Source organism: Protopterus annectens, chromosome 13.part0 (genome assembly GCF_019279795.1).
Source record: "Protopterus annectens isolate FY-2018-M chromosome 13.part0, PAN1.0, whole genome shotgun sequence".
Classification (NCBI taxonomy): Eukaryota; Metazoa; Chordata; order Ceratodontiformes; family Protopteridae; genus Protopterus; species Protopterus annectens.
The window spans coordinates 863,933,530-863,955,740 of record NC_056747.1 but is presented as its reverse complement, the minus strand read 5'-3'; the positions used below and the strand labels follow the sequence as shown (position 1 = coordinate 863,955,740).

At 45.0% G+C, this 22,211-nt stretch overlaps 1 protein-coding gene across 1 annotated transcript in view; it reads left to right on the top strand.

Moving 5' to 3' along the window:
* The window catches only part of DDX52 (DExD-box helicase 52), a gene marked incomplete in the record, with an annotated part of 916,355 nt that overhangs the window by 269,493 nt on the left and 624,651 nt on the right, over positions 1 to 22,211 (top strand). Inside the window, 1 exon segment of the mRNA XM_044054582.1 lies at positions 14,189 to 14,311. Coding sequence (XP_043910517.1) covers positions 14,189 to 14,311 — 123 coding nt within the window.

Here is a 22,211-nt window from a genome sequence, read left to right as displayed (position 1 = left end):
AGGGAACACTGTACCAGGGCCAAAACTACCACCATGGGCCTACCTGAAAGGGATTAGTACACAGGACATTTTGAGGTAATCACATGGTCCTCGGTACATGCCTTTAATAAGTACTACAGGTTGGACCGTATCTCTAGTGCTAGAACTGGTTTGCATTTGCCATTTTGAAGGGCATGCTGCTGTTTTCTACTTAGTAGTCCAACCACCTGTCCTCTATTTAGAGGCCAAATGTAGCAAATATTCAAAATGCTGACCCTACAGCAGCTTCTTCCCATGCTGGGCAAGGAGTCTTGGCTGGTAACTCTAGATCTCAAGGAGGCATACCTGCACGTCCCCATATGACCAAATTGCAGAAGATACCTCAGATTTCTTGCAGGATCAGAGCATTATCAATTCTCAGCATTGCCCTTTGGCTTATCTACTGCGCCCAGAGTGTTCACGAAATGCCTGGCATCAGTAATTGCTCATTGCAGGCTTCAGGGAATCCAAATCTACCCTTACCTGGACGACTGCCTGATACAAGCGGACAACAAAAACAAGCTAGCAGAAGACTTGAAAAGGGTCATTTACCTACTACAAGCCCTGGGATATACAGTCAATATAAAAAAGTCAAGGCTGATACCATCCCAAAGGATAATCTTTTTGGGTGCGGAGCTGGACACATCGAAACAAATGGCATTCCTAACAGTAGAAAAACAGGAGCAACTCCCTCTCTACTTCTTGGCATTAACAAAGCAGAACCATCTAACAGCAAGAAAAGTCCTGCAAGCCTTGGGCTTCATGGCATCCTGCATAATATTGGTTCCACATGCCAGGCTGCATATGAGAAAGTTACAGTGGTACCTAAGGAATTTATGGTCTCAACACAAGCACAGCCTAGAAACCCAAATTCCAATAATTCCATGCCTGAAGCAAGAATTCCAATGGTGGGCTCAGGCCTGTCAATCAAACAAAGGATTGCCCTTCCACAGCACTCAACCAAGCCAAACCATCACAACGGACGCCTCAGACCTCGGTTGGGGGGCCCATATGCTGGACAAGTGCATACAAGGTTTATGGACTCAAGACCAGCTGCACCTACACATAAACCTAAAGGAAATGCTGGCAGTAAAACTGGCAATTCAGACATTCAGACCATTTCTTCGACAAGGACAATTGATGATAAGGACAGACAACACCACAGTTATGTGGTACATCAACAAGCAGGGAGGCACACATTCGTACCCTCTATGCTGGATGGCACTGGACCTCTGGAATGTGGCCCTGAGTTACAACATTCAGTTACAAGCAATTTTTGTACCAGGAAAAGAAAACATTCTAGCAGACATATTAAGCAGGACTACCACGGATGCCCACGAATGGATGCTGCATCCGGACATCTTCAAAACCATTACAAGAAAATGGGGACTCCCAGAAATAGACTTATTTGCATCCCCACGCAATCACCAACTAAAGAAATTCTGCACCAGGACGTACCACCCACTTGCTTGGAAGGTGGACTCCCTATCTTTCAGTTGGAAAAACCTGACAGCATATGCATTCCCACCACTTCCCTTGATACACAAGGTGCTATTGAAGATCAAAGAGGACCGTCCAAGGATCATTCTGATAGCTCCAGACTGGCCAAGACAACATTGGGTACCCATTACTGAGGAGCATGTCTCGGGAACAAATATGGCCCCTACCCCTAGTTCCCTTGCTGTTAACTCAGAACAACTACAACACCCTGCATCCAAACCTGAAAACTCTGCAGCTGACTGCCTGGAACATTGCATAAGACAAATTAACCCAAATTTATCCCAAAGGGTTAAAGACATTATCTTGGAAGCTCGCAGACCCTCAACAAGGAAAAATTATTCAGCAAAATGGAAAAGATATCTCATTTGGAGTACTGCTAAAGGAGAAGATGTGTCACTGGTAAACATAGCCAACATCCTGGAATACTTGGCAGAGCTCTTCCACAAAGGCCTGTCCTATTCTTCCATTAAGATTCATGCATCAGCTATTTCAGCAGAATACGACTTGGGTCCTCCAGTCTTCTCACATCCTCTGCTCAGGCAGTTTCTGAGAGGAATTAAAAATGTAAAACCACCTAGGAAGCCACCATTACCTGCATGGGACTTGAACTTTGTGCTAGAAAAATTGACACTTCCTCCTTTCGAACCAGCAGCAACAGCAGAATTACAATACTTATCATGGAAAACTGCTTTCCTGCTGGCAATCACTTCAGCAAGAAGGGTATTTGAGCTACAGGCATTAATGGCAGTACAGCCCTTTCTGATTTTCCATCAAGATAGAGTGTCCATGAGAACAAATCCTACTTTTATGCCTAAGGTGGTCTCCAGAGTATCTTTAAATCAGGCTATCCACCTACCTACATTCTTCCCCAACCCACAGAACAGGGGAGAAAGACTGTTGCATACCTTGGATGTACATAGACAATTACGCTACTACCTGGACAGGACCAAGGGCAATAGAAAAACTGACCAGCTACTGGTGGCATATGCAACAGGAATGGAAGGAAAAGCAATTTCAAAACAGACAATCTCTAAGTGGATAGGAAATTGCATTAGATTTTGTTACTCCTACCATGGAAAGAAAACTCCAGAAAACATCAGGCCTCACTCTACAAGGGCTACAGCCACTACCACAGCTTTTCTACGAGGAGTGGCTACCAAAGACATTTTAGAGGCTGCTACTTGGAGCTCCGTGCATACATTTGCCAAGCATTATAATTTACCTTTATACTCTAGATCCCGAGCAGGTTTTGCCACTGCTGTTTTGCAAGGGATCTTAACTACACCATAATTTCATTTTTCCTCCTCCCCCAGTTTGGCTATGGTATTCTACCCATTTGTAAGGACTGCAGATGCATCCTTGAAGGACATAGTACAGTTTTGTACCTACCATAAATGTAGATGTCCGATAGGAATGCATCTGCAGTCAGGATTACCCACCCTCCTTCCCCTCTGTGGTACTCCTAGGGTATTTGCCCTTCTTATAGCTAGCTGGGGGAATCTATTATGGTGTATTTGTTTGTATATATGTACATACATGCTTATTTTTTGTTTGCTCTCTACTATTTGGAATCATTGGCATTTATCCAAATTTAGCCTTCCTAGAGGGCACCTGGCATCTGGGGCAAGTAACACTGAGGAAAATGGCGTCGGCTGATGCCTTTATACCCGAATAACTGCAGCAATGACGTTGGGTGAAGTGCGACTCCAGCCGAGGCCAGACCCAGACTTTGGAATCCGGCCGACCGAAGGGCTGCCTGACGACAGGACAACCCATTTGTAAGGACTGCAGATGCATTCCTATCGGACATCTACATTTATGGTAGGTACAAAACTGTACTTTCTAGATGCAAACCCTTTTATGATTAGGTGGGCCACATAGAAGGATTTTCTAACCACCTTGGCAATATATCAAAGGAGAGATTACTGTCTACTTGGGTCCCCAGATCCCTTATTGCACTTTCTGTATTTAGGGGACTACCAGGTATGAGGTAGTTCACGGGTACTTTGTTTTTTTTCCAAAGGGGATGACTATGCACTTTTTGGCATTTAGCTTGAGGCCATAATTTTGACACCAGGTATCTGTCTCAGTGAGACCCTTCTGGAAGATGTCTGTATCAGCTGGAGAGTCCGTTATGGCCCCCAGTTTGCAGTAGTCTGCAAACATGGTCAGCCATTGCCCCCTTGTGCTTGCCTGTATCTCTTGAGATGTATATACTGAACAGGAGGGAGTCCCAGGACTGAACCCTGGGGGACACCACTTGTAATCAGTTTAGAGTCGGACCTAGAGCCTGCAACTCTCACCATGTGGGTTCTATCCGTGAGCCAATTGGCAACCCATCTCGTGATGTAGGGGTTTATGTTCAGGTTGGTGAGCTTGTCTATAATACCAGAGTGGGGAATGGTGTCAAAAGCCTTTGCGAGGTCTAGGTAGGCTGTGTGGACCTCCTTTCTCTTGTCTAAAGCCTTGGTAATTGTCTCAAAGAAGTCCACCAGGTTTAGGAGGCATGATCTGCCCTTAACAAAGCCAAACTGGGTAGGGTCCAATGTTTGGACGTTCCCAATGTCTCTGTTAATGAGTTCCATGAAGATGTGCTCCATAGCCTTGCAGACCAGGCTAGTCAGTCATATAGGGTGATAGTTCCCGGGGTCTGTTGTGGCTCCACCTTTGTGGAGCGGGATAACTGTTGCTGTGCGCCACTCTGGGTACGTAGCCTGTAGAGAGGCGTTTGAACAGTGTGTTTAGGTGAGAGGTTAGTTAATTTTGGAGCTCGTGTAAGACACAGCCTGGGACACCGTCCTGTGTGTTTTTGGCTTTGGATAGGGCTGTTTTAACCTGTGTGTCAGTGATTGCCTGGGCTGTACATTCTTCTGGTATGGTTATGGGCCCTTTAGGGGGTGAGAGGAGGGTGAAGTTTGCACTAAACCTGTCTGCCAGAATGTTGGCAATATCAGTCAGTTCAGTGTATTTTGTGCCATTCTGCACTAACTCAGAGCAGATCTGAGAGTTCCCACATAGGTTCTTGACATAACTAAAGAACGCTTTGTGGTTATCTTTGAGTCCTTGGCAATTTTTTTTTCAAAGCTAGCCTTGGATGATTTTATGAGGGATCATAGTTTCTTGCTGATACTGATCAGGGATGTCTTTCCTTCTTGGGATTTTACTCTCTTCTGTATTACTTTCCTCCTCCTATTGTATAGCTTATTTACGGCAGGGGTCCACCAGACTGGTTTCCTTTTCTTGGAGGAGTGAGTCTTGGTTTTGCTTGGGATAGCACAGTCCATGCATTCTTGCAGGTGCTCATAGAGTGCCTTTGTATGGGATTCAGCAGCTTGGACAGCATTGTACTTTAGCATGGGGGCTGTGAGCCTTTCCACCTCAGTCTTAAGTAACATGAAGTTTGCTTTTGAAAAGTTTTTCACAGTGGTTTCCTTGTCCGGGGGTGGAATGTGGATATCCAGAGTAATTACCCTATGGTCTGATCTAACCAGCGAGGGGTTGACCTCTGATGTAGAACACCAGTCGCCCATGTTGGTGATGACCAGGTCCAATATGTTGTCACCTCTGGTGGGGGTGTTGACCAGTTGATCCAGGTTTATAAATTCTAGGAAGCGTTGGGCAAGGGGAGTTAGTAATTGAGTAGTTCTCCCAGTTAATGTTTGGGTAATTGAAATCACCCAATATTAGGGCTTTTGGTAGGACTGTCATATTTTCCATTGTCTCCATAAACGTGGAATGGGGGTCCTGGGTCATGGTGGGTGATCTGTAGCAAGCTACAATTTGAATTGCAGTTTTGCCTATTGTTAGTTGCACATGGATGATCTCTGAGGCATTATGCTGTGCCACTAACCTGGAGGTGTGTGTATCCTTGATGAATATGGATACACCCCCACGTTTTGTGTTTCGGTCCGGGTTCTGTGGCCAAAAAGTATGGTATGAGTTATAGCTTGATAGTGCTGGGGTGCTCTCTGGAGCCTTAAACCAGGTTTCTGTTACTGCACAGATATCTGTTCTCCATACTGAGGAGTGCCTCGAGTGCATGCATTTTGAGGATGTCCTTCAAGGATGCATCTGCAGTCATCACATATGAGTTGTCCTGCCTCAGGCAGCCCTTCGGTCGGCCGGATTCCAAAGTCTGGGTCCGGCGTCGGCTGATGTCGCCCTTTCCCCGACGTCAGAGCGCCTGGGGTATAAAAGCGTCAGCCGACGCCATCTTCCTCAGTCTTTCTTGCCGTGTGGTGCCTGAAGCAGAAGCAGTTCGCAAGTGCCGGTCGGCCAGCTCCTGTAATTCAGCTACCGAAGACTTCAAAAGCTAAGTACCCCGTTGGGGACTCTTTCTTGCCTCAGCCGATGTCAGATAAAGTTAATAATTGCTTAACTTGTGGGAAACAAATACCTCATAAGGATTTCCACTCTTACTGCCTCCCCTGCCTAGGCCCAGACCACGACGTCTCGGCCTGTTCAGCCTGTGCTTCCTTCAAACGACGCACTCTTAGACGTTGGGCGGAGTTTGCAGAGGAATTTTTTGGGGCTAGTTTTTCGTACAATATGCCGTCGGAGACACCGACTTCACATTTAACAAAGAAACGGAAGGACAAGGACCGACGCACGCGGGCTGCGGTTTCGGCTGAAACCACGGCCAGGCCTACCGCGAGTGTCTGTCTCAGCTGAAACCGAGTCCTTGGTACTTCCGACCCCCGAAACCGCTCAAGCGACAACCTCGGCCCCGGAGGCCCCTGCTGAGTCGGTTATTGAATTTCCTTCAGAAACTGGTGTCTTGGAAACTTCCGACACCATTCCTCTAGACAAAACTACACCAGCACGTGGTGCAGCCAGGCCTCCTGCATCCATGTCCATAAAGGCATTCACCAGGCTAAAGCTGCTAAACACACAAAAACTATGCCTCCCAGGGTTATTCCTCAGGGACCCACTACAAGTTCACAGATTCTAACCTTAGCAGAGGACCTTATTTCCTTAATTAGGGGCTCTCAACCCCATCCGGACAGAGGCTCTCAACCTCCTCTAGACAAAAGGCCCAGGGTTGAGCCCTCTGATCCCCACTCCTCAGAGGAGGCCTCTGATGGCTCTGCTCTCTCGGACTACCAGGAGGAGGCTTTTTCGCCTCACGAGGACTCTGATGCAGAGGAATCTATCCCCTCGGCCTCCCCTCCTGAAGAACTATCCTTTGGGGAGACCCTTCACACTATGAGAGAGCATTTCAAATGGCAGGGCCAGGAATTCTCTGATTCCAGGAAAAGATTAAGAACTTTTCTGCATTTACCTCAGCATAGACCTTTGGCTATTCCTCCTGTTTTGAATGTCATTGATGATGTGTACTCTGAGTCTAGCATAACCCCTGACACTCTTCCTCCGGCCCCTGTCAAACCCGATAGGTACTACAGGGTCCCGAACTCGCATCATTTTCTTTACAAGGCCCACTCTGCTGATCCTGAAACTATTTCCCAGGGACCTAAAGGGGTTGCAGCTGCCACAACTAAAAATCCACTCCCCTCTGAAAGGGAGTCCAGGGCTTTAGAGAGATGGGGTAAAAAAGTGTATACTTCTGCTACTCTTTCTATGAGGGCATTAAATTGTCAATTTCATATGATACAGTACCATGAGTATTTGTTAGATGAATTGCATAAGAAACTGTCTTCACCTGAACCCCTAGATCGCAAATCACTTCAGGATCTGGTACATAACTCCCAGCAGGTTAGCAACCATTTCTTGCAGTGTGGTTATGATGCATTGGAAGCTTCATGTAGGTCAGCTGTGACAGGTGCAGTCATACGTAGGCATGCTTGGCTGAAGGAACAATCTCTGCCAGACCATGTTAAAGCTAAGCTTCTGGATGCTCCACTGCTCAGGAGGTCTTAAAGAAATTTGAGGAAAAGGCAAAATCTGTACAAACAGTCAAAGATTTTCTACAAGTCCAACCACCAAGATTCAGCAGAAATTGGCCTACCAAGAATTGGTCCTTTTCGGACACAGAAAGATTTCAGAGAGGCAAGAACAGGCGTGCCAGAGGTAGAGGGCAAGCTAGAGGCTCCTACAGAGGACATCAATGGCAGCCTCCCAACCAGAGAGGTAGTGCAGGACCTACAACAGCTGCACAAGGACAGACTCAATGACTTTGCTTTGACTCCGGCAGTCAGGGCTCAATTAGAAGCACCTTTGGACGGAAAGCTTTCTTTATTCTCAGAAAATTGGCACAGTATTACAAGAGACAAATGGACACTGCAAATAATAGACAAAGGATACAGGTTCCATTTTCACACATTGCCAAAAAGAAAAGGCATGCCAGACCTGCCACCAAATCAAAGGGCAGAGGCTTTGAAACAAATCTCCTACTTAATGCAAATGAAAGCTATAGAAAAGGTTCCTCTTTCAGAACAAGGCCAAGGATTTTATTCCAGACTATTCCTTGTTCCAAGAAAAGAAAATCAATGGAGGCCTATTCTCGACTTGTCCGCACTGAATGCTTATCTCATTGTGCCAAAATTCAAAATGCTGACTCTACAGCAACTCCTTCCCATGCTGGGCAAGGGGTCTTGGCTGGTGACTCTAGACCTCAAGGAGGCATACCTGCATGTCCCTATCAGACATGGTTGCAGAAAACACCTCCGATTTCTTGCAGGTTCAGAGCATTATCAATTCTCAGCATTGCCCTTTGGCTTATCTACTGCGCCCAGAGTATTCACAAAATGCCTGGCATCAGTAATTGCACACTGCAGACTTCAGGGGATTCAAATATACCCATATCTGGACGACTGCCTTATACAAGCGGACAGCCAACAAACTTTGGTAAAGGACTTGAATTATGCCATCCACCTACTGCAGGCCTTGGGATATACAGTCAACATTCACAAATCAAGACTTGTTCCATCCCAAAGAATAACTTTTCTGGGTGCAGATCTAGACACAACCACCCAAATGGCTTTTCTCACAGAAGAAAAACAAAGACAACTACCGGATTACTTCAAGAATCTGACAAGACAAACTCAGCTGACTGCAAGGAAAATCCTGCAGGCCCTGGGTTACATGGCATCTTGCATTCTTCTGATTCCACAAGCAAGGCTGCATATGAGGAAACTACAATGGTACCCAAGGAGTTTATGGACTCAGCGCAGTCACAGCTTAGAAACTTTGATCCCACTCATTCCATGCCTCCAAAAGGAATTTCTGTGGTGGGCTCAAGCAAGCCAGTCAAACAGGGGTCTGCCCTTCAGCAAACCAATAGCCAGCCAAACCATTACAACTGACGCTTCCGACCACGGTTGGGGAGCACACATGGAGGGCAGATGTATTCAAGGACTATGGTCACAAAAGGAGCTACGCATGCACATAAACCAAAAGGAAATGCTGGCAGTGATGCATGCAATCGAGGCCTTCAAACTCTTTCTGCATCAAGGCCACCTGCTAATAAGGACAGACAACACCACAGTTATGTGGTACATAAACAAGCAAGGAGGCACCCATTCCTACCCTCTTTGCAGACTGGCAGTGAATCTATGGGAACTTTCCTTGAAACTCAATATAGAGCTGCAATCCCAGTTTGTGCCAGGAAAAGACAATATACTGGCGGACAGCTTAAGCAGAAATATCATGGATGCACACGAATGGATGCTGCACCCAGACATCTTCCTACAGATAACACAATCATGGGGAAGGCCGGACATAGATCTTTTTGCCTCCCCCCACAATCATCAGCTGAAGAAATTCTGCTCAAGGACTTACCACCCACAAGCATGGAAAGTGGGCGCCCTCTCTTTCAGCTGGAGAACTCTAACAGTGTATGCATTTCCACGTCTTCCATTAATGACCAAGGTCTTACTGAAGATCAGGACAGAGCAGCCAAAAGTGATTCTGATAGCTCCGGACTGGCCAAGACAGCACTGGTACCCACTGTTAAAGAGCATGTCACGCACGAAACCATGGCCTCTTCCTCAATGGCCACTTCTGACACAGCACAATTACAAAAATCTGCATTCCAACCTGAAAACCTTGCAACTAACAGCCTGGAAAATACCTTGAATCCTCCTCAGGATAAGCTATCCAAGAGAGTGAAGGATATCGTCATGGAAGCTCGCCGGCCTTCCACAAAGGCATATTCAGCAAAATAGAAAAGATTTCACACTTAGAGCACCACAAAGGGCCTAGATGCGACAGTGATGAACATGGCACATATCCTGGAATACTTGGCAGAAATGCTCCACAATGGCCTGTCTTACTCTTCCATTAAAATTCATGCTTCAGCAATTTCAGCAGAGTACAATACTGATCCACCTGTCTTTTCTCATCCTCTCCTAAGACAGTTTCTAAGAGGAATTAAAAACATCAATCCTCCAAGGAAACCTCCAGTGCCTACTTGGGACCTTAACTTCATGTTGGAAAAACTAACTCTGCCTCCCTTTGAGCCAGCAGCATCTGCAGAACTACAGTTCCTGTCTTGGAAGACTGCCTTCCTTCTGGCCATAACCTCAGCAAGAAGAGTATCTGAGTTACAGGCCCTCATGGCAGTACAGCCATTTCTTATTTTTCATCAAGACAGAGTTTCATTGAGAACCAATCCTTCATTTATGCCAAAGGTGGTATCCAGGGTCTCATTAAACCAAGCTATTCACCTGCCTGCCTTCTTTCCAAATCCACAAAACAAAGGGGAGAAACTTCTGCACACCCTGGACATACACAGACAGTTGCGCTACTACTTGGACAGAACTAAAAGCTACAGAAAAACTGACCAGTGGTTGGTAGCATATGCTGCTGGTACACAAGGAAAAGCAATTTCCAAACAGACAGTTTCAAAATGGATAGGGAATTGCATTTGTTTTTGTTATTCCTTTCATGGAAAAACTGTGCCAGCTAACATTAGACCTCATTCCACCAGAGCCACAGCCATCTCCACAGCTTTAAGAGAGGTGGCTACCAAGGACATTTTAGAAGCTGCTACATGGAGCTCCTTGCATACATTTTCCAAGCATTACAATTTACCTTTATATTCCAGATCCAGAGCAGGCTTTGCTACGACAGTCCTGCAGGGCATTTTAGCTACACCATCCTTTACATAGATCCTCCACCCCCAGATTGGCTATGGTATTCTACCCATAGGTGATGACTGCAGATGCATCCTTGAAGGACATAGTACAGTTTTGTACCTACCGTAAATGTGGATGTCCGATAGGTATGCATCTGCAGTCAGGTTTACCCTCCCTCCTTCCCCTCTTTGGTATTTATTGGGTACTTTTCCCTCTCATAGCTAGCTGGGGTTATCTATTATGGTGTATTTGTTTTATTATAGAACATATATATATATATATATATATATATATATATATATATATATATAATATATATATATATATATATATATATATATATATATATATATATATATATATATATATATATATATATATATATATATATATACATATATATATATATATATATATATATATATCTGTGCATGTTTGGAATTTATTGCATTTCTCCAAATTTAGCCTTCCTTTGAGGGCACCTGGCATCTGGGGCAAGAAACACTGAGGAAGATGGCGTCGGCTGACGCTTTTATACCCCAGGCTCTGACGCCGGGAAAGGCGACATCAGCCGACGCCGGACCCAGACTTTGGAATCCGGCCGACCGAAGGGCTGCCTGAGGCAGGACAACCCATATGTGATGACTGCAGATGCATACCTATCGGACATCTACATTTATGGTAGGTACAAAACTGTACTTTTAGTCTTCTGGCATTGAGTAGCATTACCCTCAGTTTTTGGTTACTTGTGCTATTTATGGTGGTGGGTTTGTATTTTGAGCCTTGCCTAATAAAGGCACTAAGGGGTGGCAAAAGCCTTGGCCAGCATTCGTAAGCCTAAGGGTGACAGGTGCAAGCCATCTCTTGGCTTGTCGAGCATGTCATCCCAGGTGGACAGATACTGGATCCCCTTTGAATGGCAACAGAAACTTAGCCAATTGTTGAAATTGATCATTTTTTCTTTATACTGTGGCATCATTCTTGGTGATGTAGGATGCTATTCAGGGTCAATGTCATACCGCCCTGGAATACGTGATCAGAGAACTCTTCCATGTCTCTTTTCGTGTAGTACAGGGAGGTACGTCTCAGGTCATTCGAACCCACATGGATAATGACAGTCATATCTGTACTTGTTCTGGAGCGACCTGAGTGCTTGTGTTATGTGGCGGATCCTGGCGCCCGACAGGCTTGTCCAGCCTAGTTAGTGGGACATCAGTGTGCCTGACTATAGAGTCTTCTATTACTAGTGTGTTGGGTATGTTGTTTTGCCTTAAGGGCTGTGATTGCGTGGCACACTTATGTGAAGTATGTTTCATGGTTTGTGATGGGGTGTGGAGGTTGCTTGGGTGTCTGCTTTGGAGGTCTCTGTTGCTTTTGCAGATTTTTATTTAGAGCCTCCGAGTATGTTTTCATGTATTTGTGTGTGTTATTTGCCGGTTTTGGTTTAGTAGGTCTATGTGAGACTGGTGGTGTGTTGCAAGTATTTTCCTTCTCCTCTTGACTGTTAGTTCCAGTCTTGGGTTGAGAGAGCTTTGCCTCCAATTTGGCTGTATAATTGCATCTCTCACATATATTATTGTTTGGTGGTAGGAGGCAAAGGTTGTCTGTATACATGAGGCAGTTGTAACATTGCCTCAAAATGCCCAGATTCACCAGTTGGACTGGAGAGTATACTTGAAACTGCCCTTTGGACATGCCTGAATAGGTAAAGTGAGCTGTTTTACTGATTGGCTGGTGGGGGGAATAGAGAGCCTTGTCCTTCTGGACAGTATAGGGGGTCTAGTGCTAGGGTTAATTAGTGCTTGCTATGTGTTTTGAATTAGTGCTGGGCTGTGAGTGCTTAAGTTGAAAGTCTGTCTAGTTCCAGGGGAAAAATTGAAGAGTAGACTTTGTGGAGCCGGAAATACTTTAACCCTAGCTAACTGGCACACAAAACCACGGAAATGCGGTTTTTATAGCAGGGAAATGAGAGAGAGAAATTAGCCCAAAATGGCCAATAAACTACTAACTTCTGGGCTACAGCAAACCAGGCGCACAAATTTCAGAAAGAAGCAGATCAAATAAGCAGGCACAATAAGCCTTTAACCAGAAATTCCCACCTCAGAAGGGCAGAATCTAGCTTCTCCTCCCACAAGAGTGCAGACCACAAACCTTAATATAAAATAACTGACCTAAAGCCAAAGTGCTTAAACCAGAACTAATGCGCTTTTAGAATAACAAACACTGAGCCTTCAAACAGCAATTCCCAACTTAGAAGGATGTAAGCTACCTGTCCTGCCACAACAATGCAGTCCACAAACCTTCTTAATGTAAAACAACTACTACCAAGCAGTAATAACTGCAGCAGAATAATACAATTGAGTACTTTTAAGAAGCCCAAGTAAAATAAAGTGGGAAGAAACACAGTTACAGTAAAAGCAGATGAATATAAAGTGCATTTTTTTATGTAGCAATAGAAAGCGAGCAAACTGATCTAAACAAATTAACCAGTAAAAAAACTCAAAACTGAGCCCAATTCCAGCAGTCTTCAGTCTGATGAGTTCTAACCGCACACTCCTGCCACTAGAGTGCAGGGAAACCTTCTCCAAAAAAATGGCCTGGATTAGTGTTCAAGTTATACAAACTATATTATATAATCCATAACCTAGAACCTATGAGAAAGTTAAACCATTCAAAGAGACTTGTGTAACATTCCTGCAATAGACTGTTATTTGTTATTGACTTGGACAAACACAAGTTGCTATAAAATTGCCAGCTTTGATATCTGGATTTTAATCTTAATGTCATAACCAAAATCTGAGAAAAGCAGACACATTTTATGCAGTTTTTCGTCTTCAAAGTAATTATTGCAGATAATGTGTCAAATTCTACCCACATGTCTATTTCTCATCTCTGCATCAACCCCCTGAAAAACATATTGTATGCTTCACTAAAAGTATGTGCTCATTTCATCATATCTGTAACTGGGCTCGCCACTTTATTCCCAGTTTCCAGTTAAGTAGCCCATCTTATTCCAGTCTGCCCCTACTCAGATATGTAGTGACATCAGTGGTATAGAGGCAAAGCATTCACATAGTCGTTGCAGTTGTACATTGTTCTGAGCATCATTTTGTGATGGGGTTGCTGTTTTACATTGTTTTCTGCTTCATTTTTGTGATGAGGATCCTGTGTAAATATTTCTTCCCTCTAATGTTAATAAAAGGTGAAAAGGTTCTGCAAGTAAAATGGGGTTCAGATCCCCCAGGTCATAATTTCTACACATTTTATAACTTGAAGTATTTCAAAAGGAAAACACTTTAGTAATGAAGGAGCTTGGTATGGCTGCAAATATGACTGGGCACCATCCATTCACTGCCTTCCTATTTCTCTAAGTAATGAGTACTGGCTGATCTGTTGACCCCCCCACCCCACCCCCCGCCGGATATGGAAAATTCAGCATTATAGTTCTGAAGTATTGGCCTCTATGCAGATGCATGTGTGCACACATTTGTATTGTAAATCAGTAAGTTACAGTGGAACAACTTGATCAGAATATAACTCATTTGAAGTTGTGTTTGCTTTTAATGTTCAATACCAGAAGAACTAAGAGCTACATAAAGAAAAAAACAAGCACATAATTGTTTTATGCTTTGCAGGGCTTCAGTCCTCCTGTACTGGTGTTTGTTCAGTCAGTAGACAGAGCAAAAGAGCTGTTTCGTGAGCTGGTGTATGAAGGGGTTAATGTTGAAGTCATCCATGCAGAAAGAACACAGCAACAGGTATGGAAAAGAAAAGCTTTAATGTTGTGTAGTCCAGTCTCTCCTTCATTTTTACATACGAGTTCGGAGCCAATCCTTGGCTCCGACTCAGCCGATTTACAAGCTCGAAGACTTCTGGTTGGCTCATAGCTAAGCAGGTATCCCATAGTGCACCAGTACAAACCCCAGATCTCATTTGCTGTGTTGAGTTCGGTTGTGCTTCTCTTGGCTCTGGCTAAGTGTTAAAATTCTTCTATTTAAATTTTGTATTACAGTTATTACGGTGTAAGGTGATATTTTCTTGGGCATTAGTGTTGTTTGCCCTTTTGGGTGCATTCTTCATTTAAACCTGTTGTTAGTTGGTATCCTGTGTGCCAGTTTAGAGTTCTTGTAGGCACCATTGCACTTTTCTTTCCATATCAGGTAGTTTGTGGCGGTTTTCCGCTGATAGTTAACAGAGGCTCCTGTTAGTCTGTTGTCTTTCTAGACTGTTATTGGCAGCTTAGTTTCCTTAATCTGAGATTGTATTTTTGGCAGGGATCTGCTGGTTTATTTGCCAAGGGTTGGAGTTCCTCCCTTAGTACGTTAGTTATGTACCGTTTTCTGTATGTTTTCTGGTCTGTTTAAATTAGAAGACCCAATTCTGTCCCACCAGGCTAGGCACGTTTAAGTTAGAGGACCTAGTCCTCGTGGTACTTTTTTCTGTAGGGCTAGGCCCATTTTAGTTAGAGGCTGTGTGTGTGTGTTTGTGTGTGTGTGTGTGTGTGTGTGTGTGTGTGTGTGTGTGTGTGTAATGTCTAAAGAGAGTAAGGAGCACAAACCTTCGGGTTTTAAGAAGTGCATGAAATGCTCCCAAAAGATGTCTTTAACGGATGGCCACAGTAGCTGTGCCTACTGTTTAGGGGCCATCCATCTGCGGGAATTGTGCTTGTTCTGCCATGCTTTCTCTCCTAGGGTGTTACAGGAGAGAAAGAACAAGCTTATACTCAAGGGTCTATTAAAACCATCTTTTGAGGAAGTTCTATCCAGTTCTTCGGCTTCCTCCAAGTCTGACAAATCTAAGTCTTCAAAAAGGCCTTCTCCGGCGTTGGCTAGTGTCTCGGAGCCGCCTTCTAAACAGTCAAAATCTGCCTTCTCGACTCCACTGCCTTCGGAGCCGAAGGAGAACACTATTGTGGTGTCAGATTCGGTTCCAAGTGTTTCGGAGCTGATCTCAGAACCGTATGAATCAGCAATTGAATCTGCTTCTTGGAGCCGGTCTGTGGATTCCCTACCGGTTCCTGTGTTACTAAAGTCTCCAGTGCCCCCTAGATTAAGATCCCCTACTATGTTTTCCAGATCTTCCAGGAGCCTTTCGGAATAAGATATGGAGAGGGTTGTGTTGAGACTCCTGAAGTCGTCTGCCTTACCAAAATTATTGTTGGCTCCAACCCAGTCGGCACCGGAGCCTCTCGATCCAGCTTTGCCCTTGTCTGCTATTCCTCCTCCGAGCCATGTTGACCCTTCGGAGCTGGAGTGCTTGGTGTCACAGGAGGTACTGTCAGTTCCAGCTCCCTTTGTTGCTGCTTTGGAGCTGGGTTCGGCTCCGACACGCTCTGTGCCATCCGTCATGTCCAGGGGCAGAAGCTCTCCGGTCGGCGCCGACAGGGAAGGTTGGAATCCATCTTCTTCGGTTCTGAGCCTTCCCCTCAGTGCATCGGCCAGGGTGAGCTTGGACCCTGCATCTATCTCGGAGCTGACGGCTCTGGCTCTGACATCAACCTTTGTCTCTCTGGAGCGGGGGAGGTCTTCGGAGCCAGAGATGTCGGCATTTGAGATGATGAGGAGCGTGCTGTCTCATTCTCCAGCCCCTACCAGTGGTACCAGCACTCTTCCCCTGAGACCACCCCCTTCGGTCTCAGCCCCTACTCTCTCCGGAGACAGCAGAGACCCTCAGCCTCAGGAGCCATCGGCTGGTGGCCACCACTCTTCCGAGGTCTCCCCGGAATGCCCTTTCAAGGAGCCTCCCCGGAAGAGGCTATGTAAGAGGAAGCATGTTGTGACTCCCAGGATGAGTCCTTGACATCTGACACTGACCTCGAGTCAGAAGGGTCCCCCAAGTCGTCCTCTGATGATTTCTCCTTCGTTGACATCTTGGAGATTCTTAAACAGAGGCCCACTGTCAACCCTTCTGATGAGGAGTCTATGTACCTGAAGGCTTTCGGGTCTCAACCTTCTGCCTCTTGGGTGTCTCCACCTTTTGACGAACTAATGGATCTAGTTAGTCGAAAGGTGTGGGATACTCCTGATGCCTTGGAGCCATTCCCCAGGAGACCCAATAAGTTTCCGTCTGTCCCTCCTGGTAAAGAGTTTTTGTCTAAGGGTGTTCCCGTAGATGCCATGGTGGTGGCGGCAGCCACAAAGAAGGAGCTGGTGGAGACTTCTTCCTCTGTTCATTCACCAAATAAGGATTCTCAATAGATGGACAGATTTGGGAAGCGTATCTTTAGTTCAGTGGCATTCACCCTTCGATCGTTGAACTATCTCACTCACTTCACAAGGTTACAGAGGGATCTCCTCAAGGAGTTACGAGATTCTCTACAAGGTGCGTGTACTGAGGGAGTCCCTGACAAGATCTCTGCTCAGTTGTCCACCTTAAATTCTTTAGTAAACTCCTCCATGTGGCTTATCTCCTATGCAGCTGATGGAGCGAGTAGAGCAGCGAGTTCAGGATTTGCCCTGAGGCGTCACTCCTGGATGCACTTGTGTAATTTTGCGGAACCGTTCAAGTCTACTTTCACCAATGCCCCATTTGATGGTTTCTCATTGTTTGGTTCCAAGGTGAAGGACACACTCACTCAGTGTGAGCAAGACAGAAAGACGCTTTCTGCTGTGGGAGTATGTTTTACTGTTCCCTCTCGACCATACCCCAAAGGTCAAAGGGGCGGTAAAATGTGGTTCAAAAAGTCCCAGAGGGTCTTTCTGGACACACACGGTGAATCCTCCTTCAGAGGCAGAGGAGGAGGAGGAAATGGGAAACGTCGCCCTAGAGGCAGGGGCAGTCTGCAATACCAGCAAGGCCATGATTCCTTTCGGGGACGGCCTTAGCAGCGCTCCTGCTGTGAGGCCCGACTGCATTTCTCTTTGGCCGGTTGGGGGTCTCATTTCTTTGTATCCAGAAGCCTGGCTAAATATCACTCAAGACAAGTGGATACAAAGAGTTGTTACCAGAGACTATATCATACCCTTTTCCCTTCCACCGTTTGTTCCCAAGAAGATCCCAGATGTACCACCCAATCACAGGGGTCAAGCAACTGGGGAGATCAACAAGTTGCTTTTAAAGAGTCATTCAGTCCATCCCAGCAGATCAGACAGAATGCGGAACTTACTCCAGGTTCTTTTTAGTATACCAAAACGAACCGGAGATTGGAGGCCAATATTGGACCTCAGCATGTTAAACGAATCTGTGAAGAAGGACAAGTTTCGGATGGTAACTCTGCAGTCGATACTCCCGTTGTTAGGGAAGGACTATTGGATGTGCTGTCTAGATCTCCAAGATGCCTACTACCATATAAAAATGGACAAGGCATTCAGGAGCCATCTACGCTTCCTGCTGGGAGCCAGTCATTATCAGTTTTGTGCTCTGCCCTTTGGTCTCACCACAGCCCCCAGGGTGTTCACCAAATGCATGGCAGTAGTGACAGCTCACCTGAGACGTCAAGGATTCCAGGTGTTTCCGTATTTGGATGACTGGCTCCTGACCACCCCCACCAGGCATCTACTCCTCCAAAACAGAGACGCCACTATTCAACTTTGTGCTCAGTTAAGGATCTCCATAAATTGGGAAAAATCTGCATTATTGCCCTCAATCTGTGATTTTTATAGGCGCAGAGGTAGACACAGCGAACATGACAGTTCGTCTCCCCACCGACAGGGCACAAAACTTAATCTTTCAAATTCAACATCTTCTTCCATTGCAGAAGGTCAAAGCGAAGTGGGTTCTTCAGCTCCTCGGGACTGTGGCTTCCACCATTCTTTTAGTACCATTATCCAGGTTGTGCATGAGAATTCTCCAGTGGCTTCTGTCTTCCCAATGGTCCTTCCAATATCTCCTGCTGAGTCATCCTATTCTGCTGATGGAATCATGCGAGAAGGACCTTCTTTGGTGGATAGCTCACAACCAGTTGATCACGGGCGCTCCCTTTGTTCCTGCCCAACCCGTTGCCACTGTGACCACGGATGCCTCCCAGATCGGGTAGTGGGGGCATTATCTCGGCAGGACTGTCCAAGGCACATGGCAAGAACACGAGGTTCACCTGCATATCAATGTTCTGGAGATGAGGGCGGTGCTCCTGGCAGTGAAAGCACTTCAAGACCTTCTTCCTCTCAGGACTATTGTGATACAATCAGACAGCATGTCAGTAGTTTGGTATATCAACAAACAGGGTGGTACCAGATCTTACTCACTCTGTCGAGAGGCCATGTGAGTTTGGGAATGGGTGATTTCTTCCTAGTGCTTTCTGGTTGCAACGCACATTCCAGGGACGACCAATGTGATAGCCAACAAGCTCAGCCGGGCGATCCTACTGCCTCACTAGTGGTCTCCGAAACAGGAAACAGTGGAACAGATTTTCCGCAAATGGGGACATCTTTGCTGTGACCTCTTTGCCAGCCCAGTCAATACCAAATGCAGCAGCTATTTTTCCCTCATTCCCCCTCCGGGGGAGACACCCACAGATGCTCTGGCTCACGATTTGCCCATGGGACTTCTGTATGCTTTTCTTCCATTTCCTCTCATTTCCAAAGTGATTCAGAAAGCCAGTCAGCTGGGAAGAAAGTTGATCCTCATTGCTGCTTACCGGCCTTGTCAGGTCTGGTTCCCTTTTCTTGCACCTCTTCTCCTGGACGATCCTTGGATCCTGGACCCAGCTCCAGATCTGTTGACTCACATGTCAGGTTCTCTGCATCCCTCAATCCACACCCTCAGGTTGACAGCGTGGCTGCTCCAGTTCCATCCCTAGTCAGGCTTCATGATGCATCATCCTCAGTATCACATATTCTTATGTCCTCCCATAAACCTTCAACTAAGAGGCTGTATGGCAGTAAATGGAAAAGATTTTCTATTTGGGCACAGAAAATGAATGTAGATCCCTACACTGCTTCTGTCCCTGTGATTTTGGAATTTCTCTCTGAGCTTTTTCAACAAGGAGCTGCCGCCACCACTATCAGAGTCCAATTGGCGGCGATCCCTCATTTTCACTTAGGGTTTCCAGATAATTTAATGTCTCATAAGCTATGCAAGACCTTTTTGAAAGGAATCACTCTTTTGAGACCTCTACTGCAAGAACCTGTGGCTTCTTGGGATTTAAATTTTGTGTTGTCCAAACTGACTTCTCCCCCGTTTGAACCTTCACATTCATCTTCATTGAAATTTTTGTCTTGGAAGACTTTGTTTTTGGTAGCTATTACATCAGCTAGACGGGTATCGGAGCTACAAGCCTTGTCTGTTAAGCCACCTTATTTGATCTTTCACAAGGACAGGGTGTCACTGCGTACTAATCCCTCCTTTGTCCCCAAAGTTTGTTCCCCTGCTACCTTAAATCAATCCATAGAACTCCCCTTTTCTTCCCTAATCACTGTAATGCAGCTGAATACCATTTTCATCAGCTGGATGTTCATAGACAACTACGTTTTTATTTACAGCGGACCAAGGAATTTAGGAAATCAGATCAACTATTAATTTCCTTTTTTGACTCCAGATTGGGATTACCAGTTTCTAAAGTGCCACTGTCTAACTGGATTTCCAGTTGCATAGCCTTTATCAACAGTTCGGAGGGCAGACCTTTACCCTGCAGGATCAAGGCTCATTCTACCAGGTCACTGTCTACCTCTGCAGCCTTTCAAGCCAAGGTCCCACTTGATATTTGTGCAGCAGCTACGTGGGCTAACCCTCACACTTTTTTTACACATTACAAATTGGATTTAGCTTCCAGGGGTAGAGCATCCTTTGGCTCCATGCTGCTTAGGAGTATTTTCCAGGGAGCCACCCAAGAATAAGGTGCTAGGGTCGCTGTCCCATATGTAAAAATGAAGGTGAGATTGGACTACACAACATAAAGAAGTTATGTACTCACCATAACGTTCCATGTTGGTAGTTCATCTCACCCTTCATTTTTACCAACCTGCCCCTATCCTGGAAGATCTGGAAATAACAATAATGATAATTTGTTATCTTTGGTTGGAGACCCTTTAGTATTGGTTTGTCTGTTATGGGTTTTTTCTTCTAGTGAGCAGCAAACAAGATCTGGGGTTTGTACTGGTGCACTATGGGATACCTGCTTAGCCACGAGCCAACCAGAAATCTTCGAGCTTGTAAATCAGCCGTGTTGGAGCCGAGGAGTGGCTCCGAACTCGTACGTAAAAATGAAGGGTGAGATGGACTACCAACATGGAATGTTAAGGTGAGTACATAACTTCTTTTTAGCAACGTTAAATATGAACAATATGTGGTAAGCAGTCAGTTGCCTTAGTTTTTATTTTTGATCATAGTATTTTTTTTTCTCACTCTGGTGCTAAGACTGTGTTTGTGCACCCATCAGGGAACCCCCTTTTTCCTCTATGGCTAATGTCCAGCCTTCCTAATTAGACCAGGACTGGTCCTGTGTGTTGAGGGCAGGGGTTAAGAACAGAGGTTGTTCTCTGAAGCTGTCCAGCAGGAAAGACTGGTTTAAACACTTGAGCAGCATTTTCCTTGGTGCTTTGTTAGGGAGGTTTGTGATGCATCTTAACTGTACCCTTTGCAGCCTGCAGTGCTTGCCACCATAGACTGGATTGCACCCTGGGCACCTAATACATTTGTTTCCACTCTTGCATTACCTTGGCAACAGTGCAGATGTTGTGTGCTATTTGCCCTCCATTGAACCTCTGTCCTTGTAATTTACTGGGTTTTTACCAGGAGTCATCAGTGTAAGGCTACCCCCTTCCCCCAGCTTGGCTGAGCCGATGTCTAGCACCAACTTCACAGCAAGCTTTTCCATCTCGGAGACTGCAAATAGATTCCATGTTTGGTTCTTAGAGCTCTCTCCCTTTACACCACAGAACACAGGCATTTATTTTCGCAATTTATTGGAAGAAAAAAAGCAAAGCATAATAAGTTTGTTTCAGGTGTGATGCTTTTTCTTGGTTATGCAGCCTATCTATAGAAAAATCTGGTAGTTAATAAAACTGGATGAAGCCATTATCTTTACTGGGAATATTTTTTGTTTACTTTTACACACTTTTTGTATTTGTAATTAGTTTTAACATGTGTTAATATTACTGGTTGTATAATTGATTGCAAACTGTGACCTCAGTAACTGGCACTGATAGTTACCTGTTCTTCATGATTAGTTCTGTTATTGCACTTTTTTAACCTAATGTGTAATTAAATTTGGCTATGCAGAAAATTTTATGAGCTAGCTCTGAAGTAGCTGTTCTGGATGAAAGTGCTTATCCTTGATTGTAACCACCGATTTATTTTAAGGCTGCTTTGCTCAAGGAAATGCACTGACTCTGGGCTTTTTAATTTTAGATTTATTTTTATGTCCTGCAATTGTTTTGATGCTGTACTTCAGTGCATCAAGACTGATTCATTTAACAACTTTGAGTGACTCTTATGTAAATGTGTATCATTGACATAACCGATACTGTAGTAGCACTTAAAGTTGAAAAATTGTCAGTCATATTCTTGATATGCTTCAATCAAAGCTTATAGTCACTAATAGTATCTTCACCAGCCACATGTATTGTGTGTGGCCGGATTGTACTAGCAGTGCATTTTAGTCTAGGGAATCATGATGATGAAGGTACTGGAACTGATCAATATGCATCAAGAAGTTCATTTTCTTATGGTAATATAGTTTTACTGTATTATTACTTTACTGTTTGTTTTGTGAATGTCTGT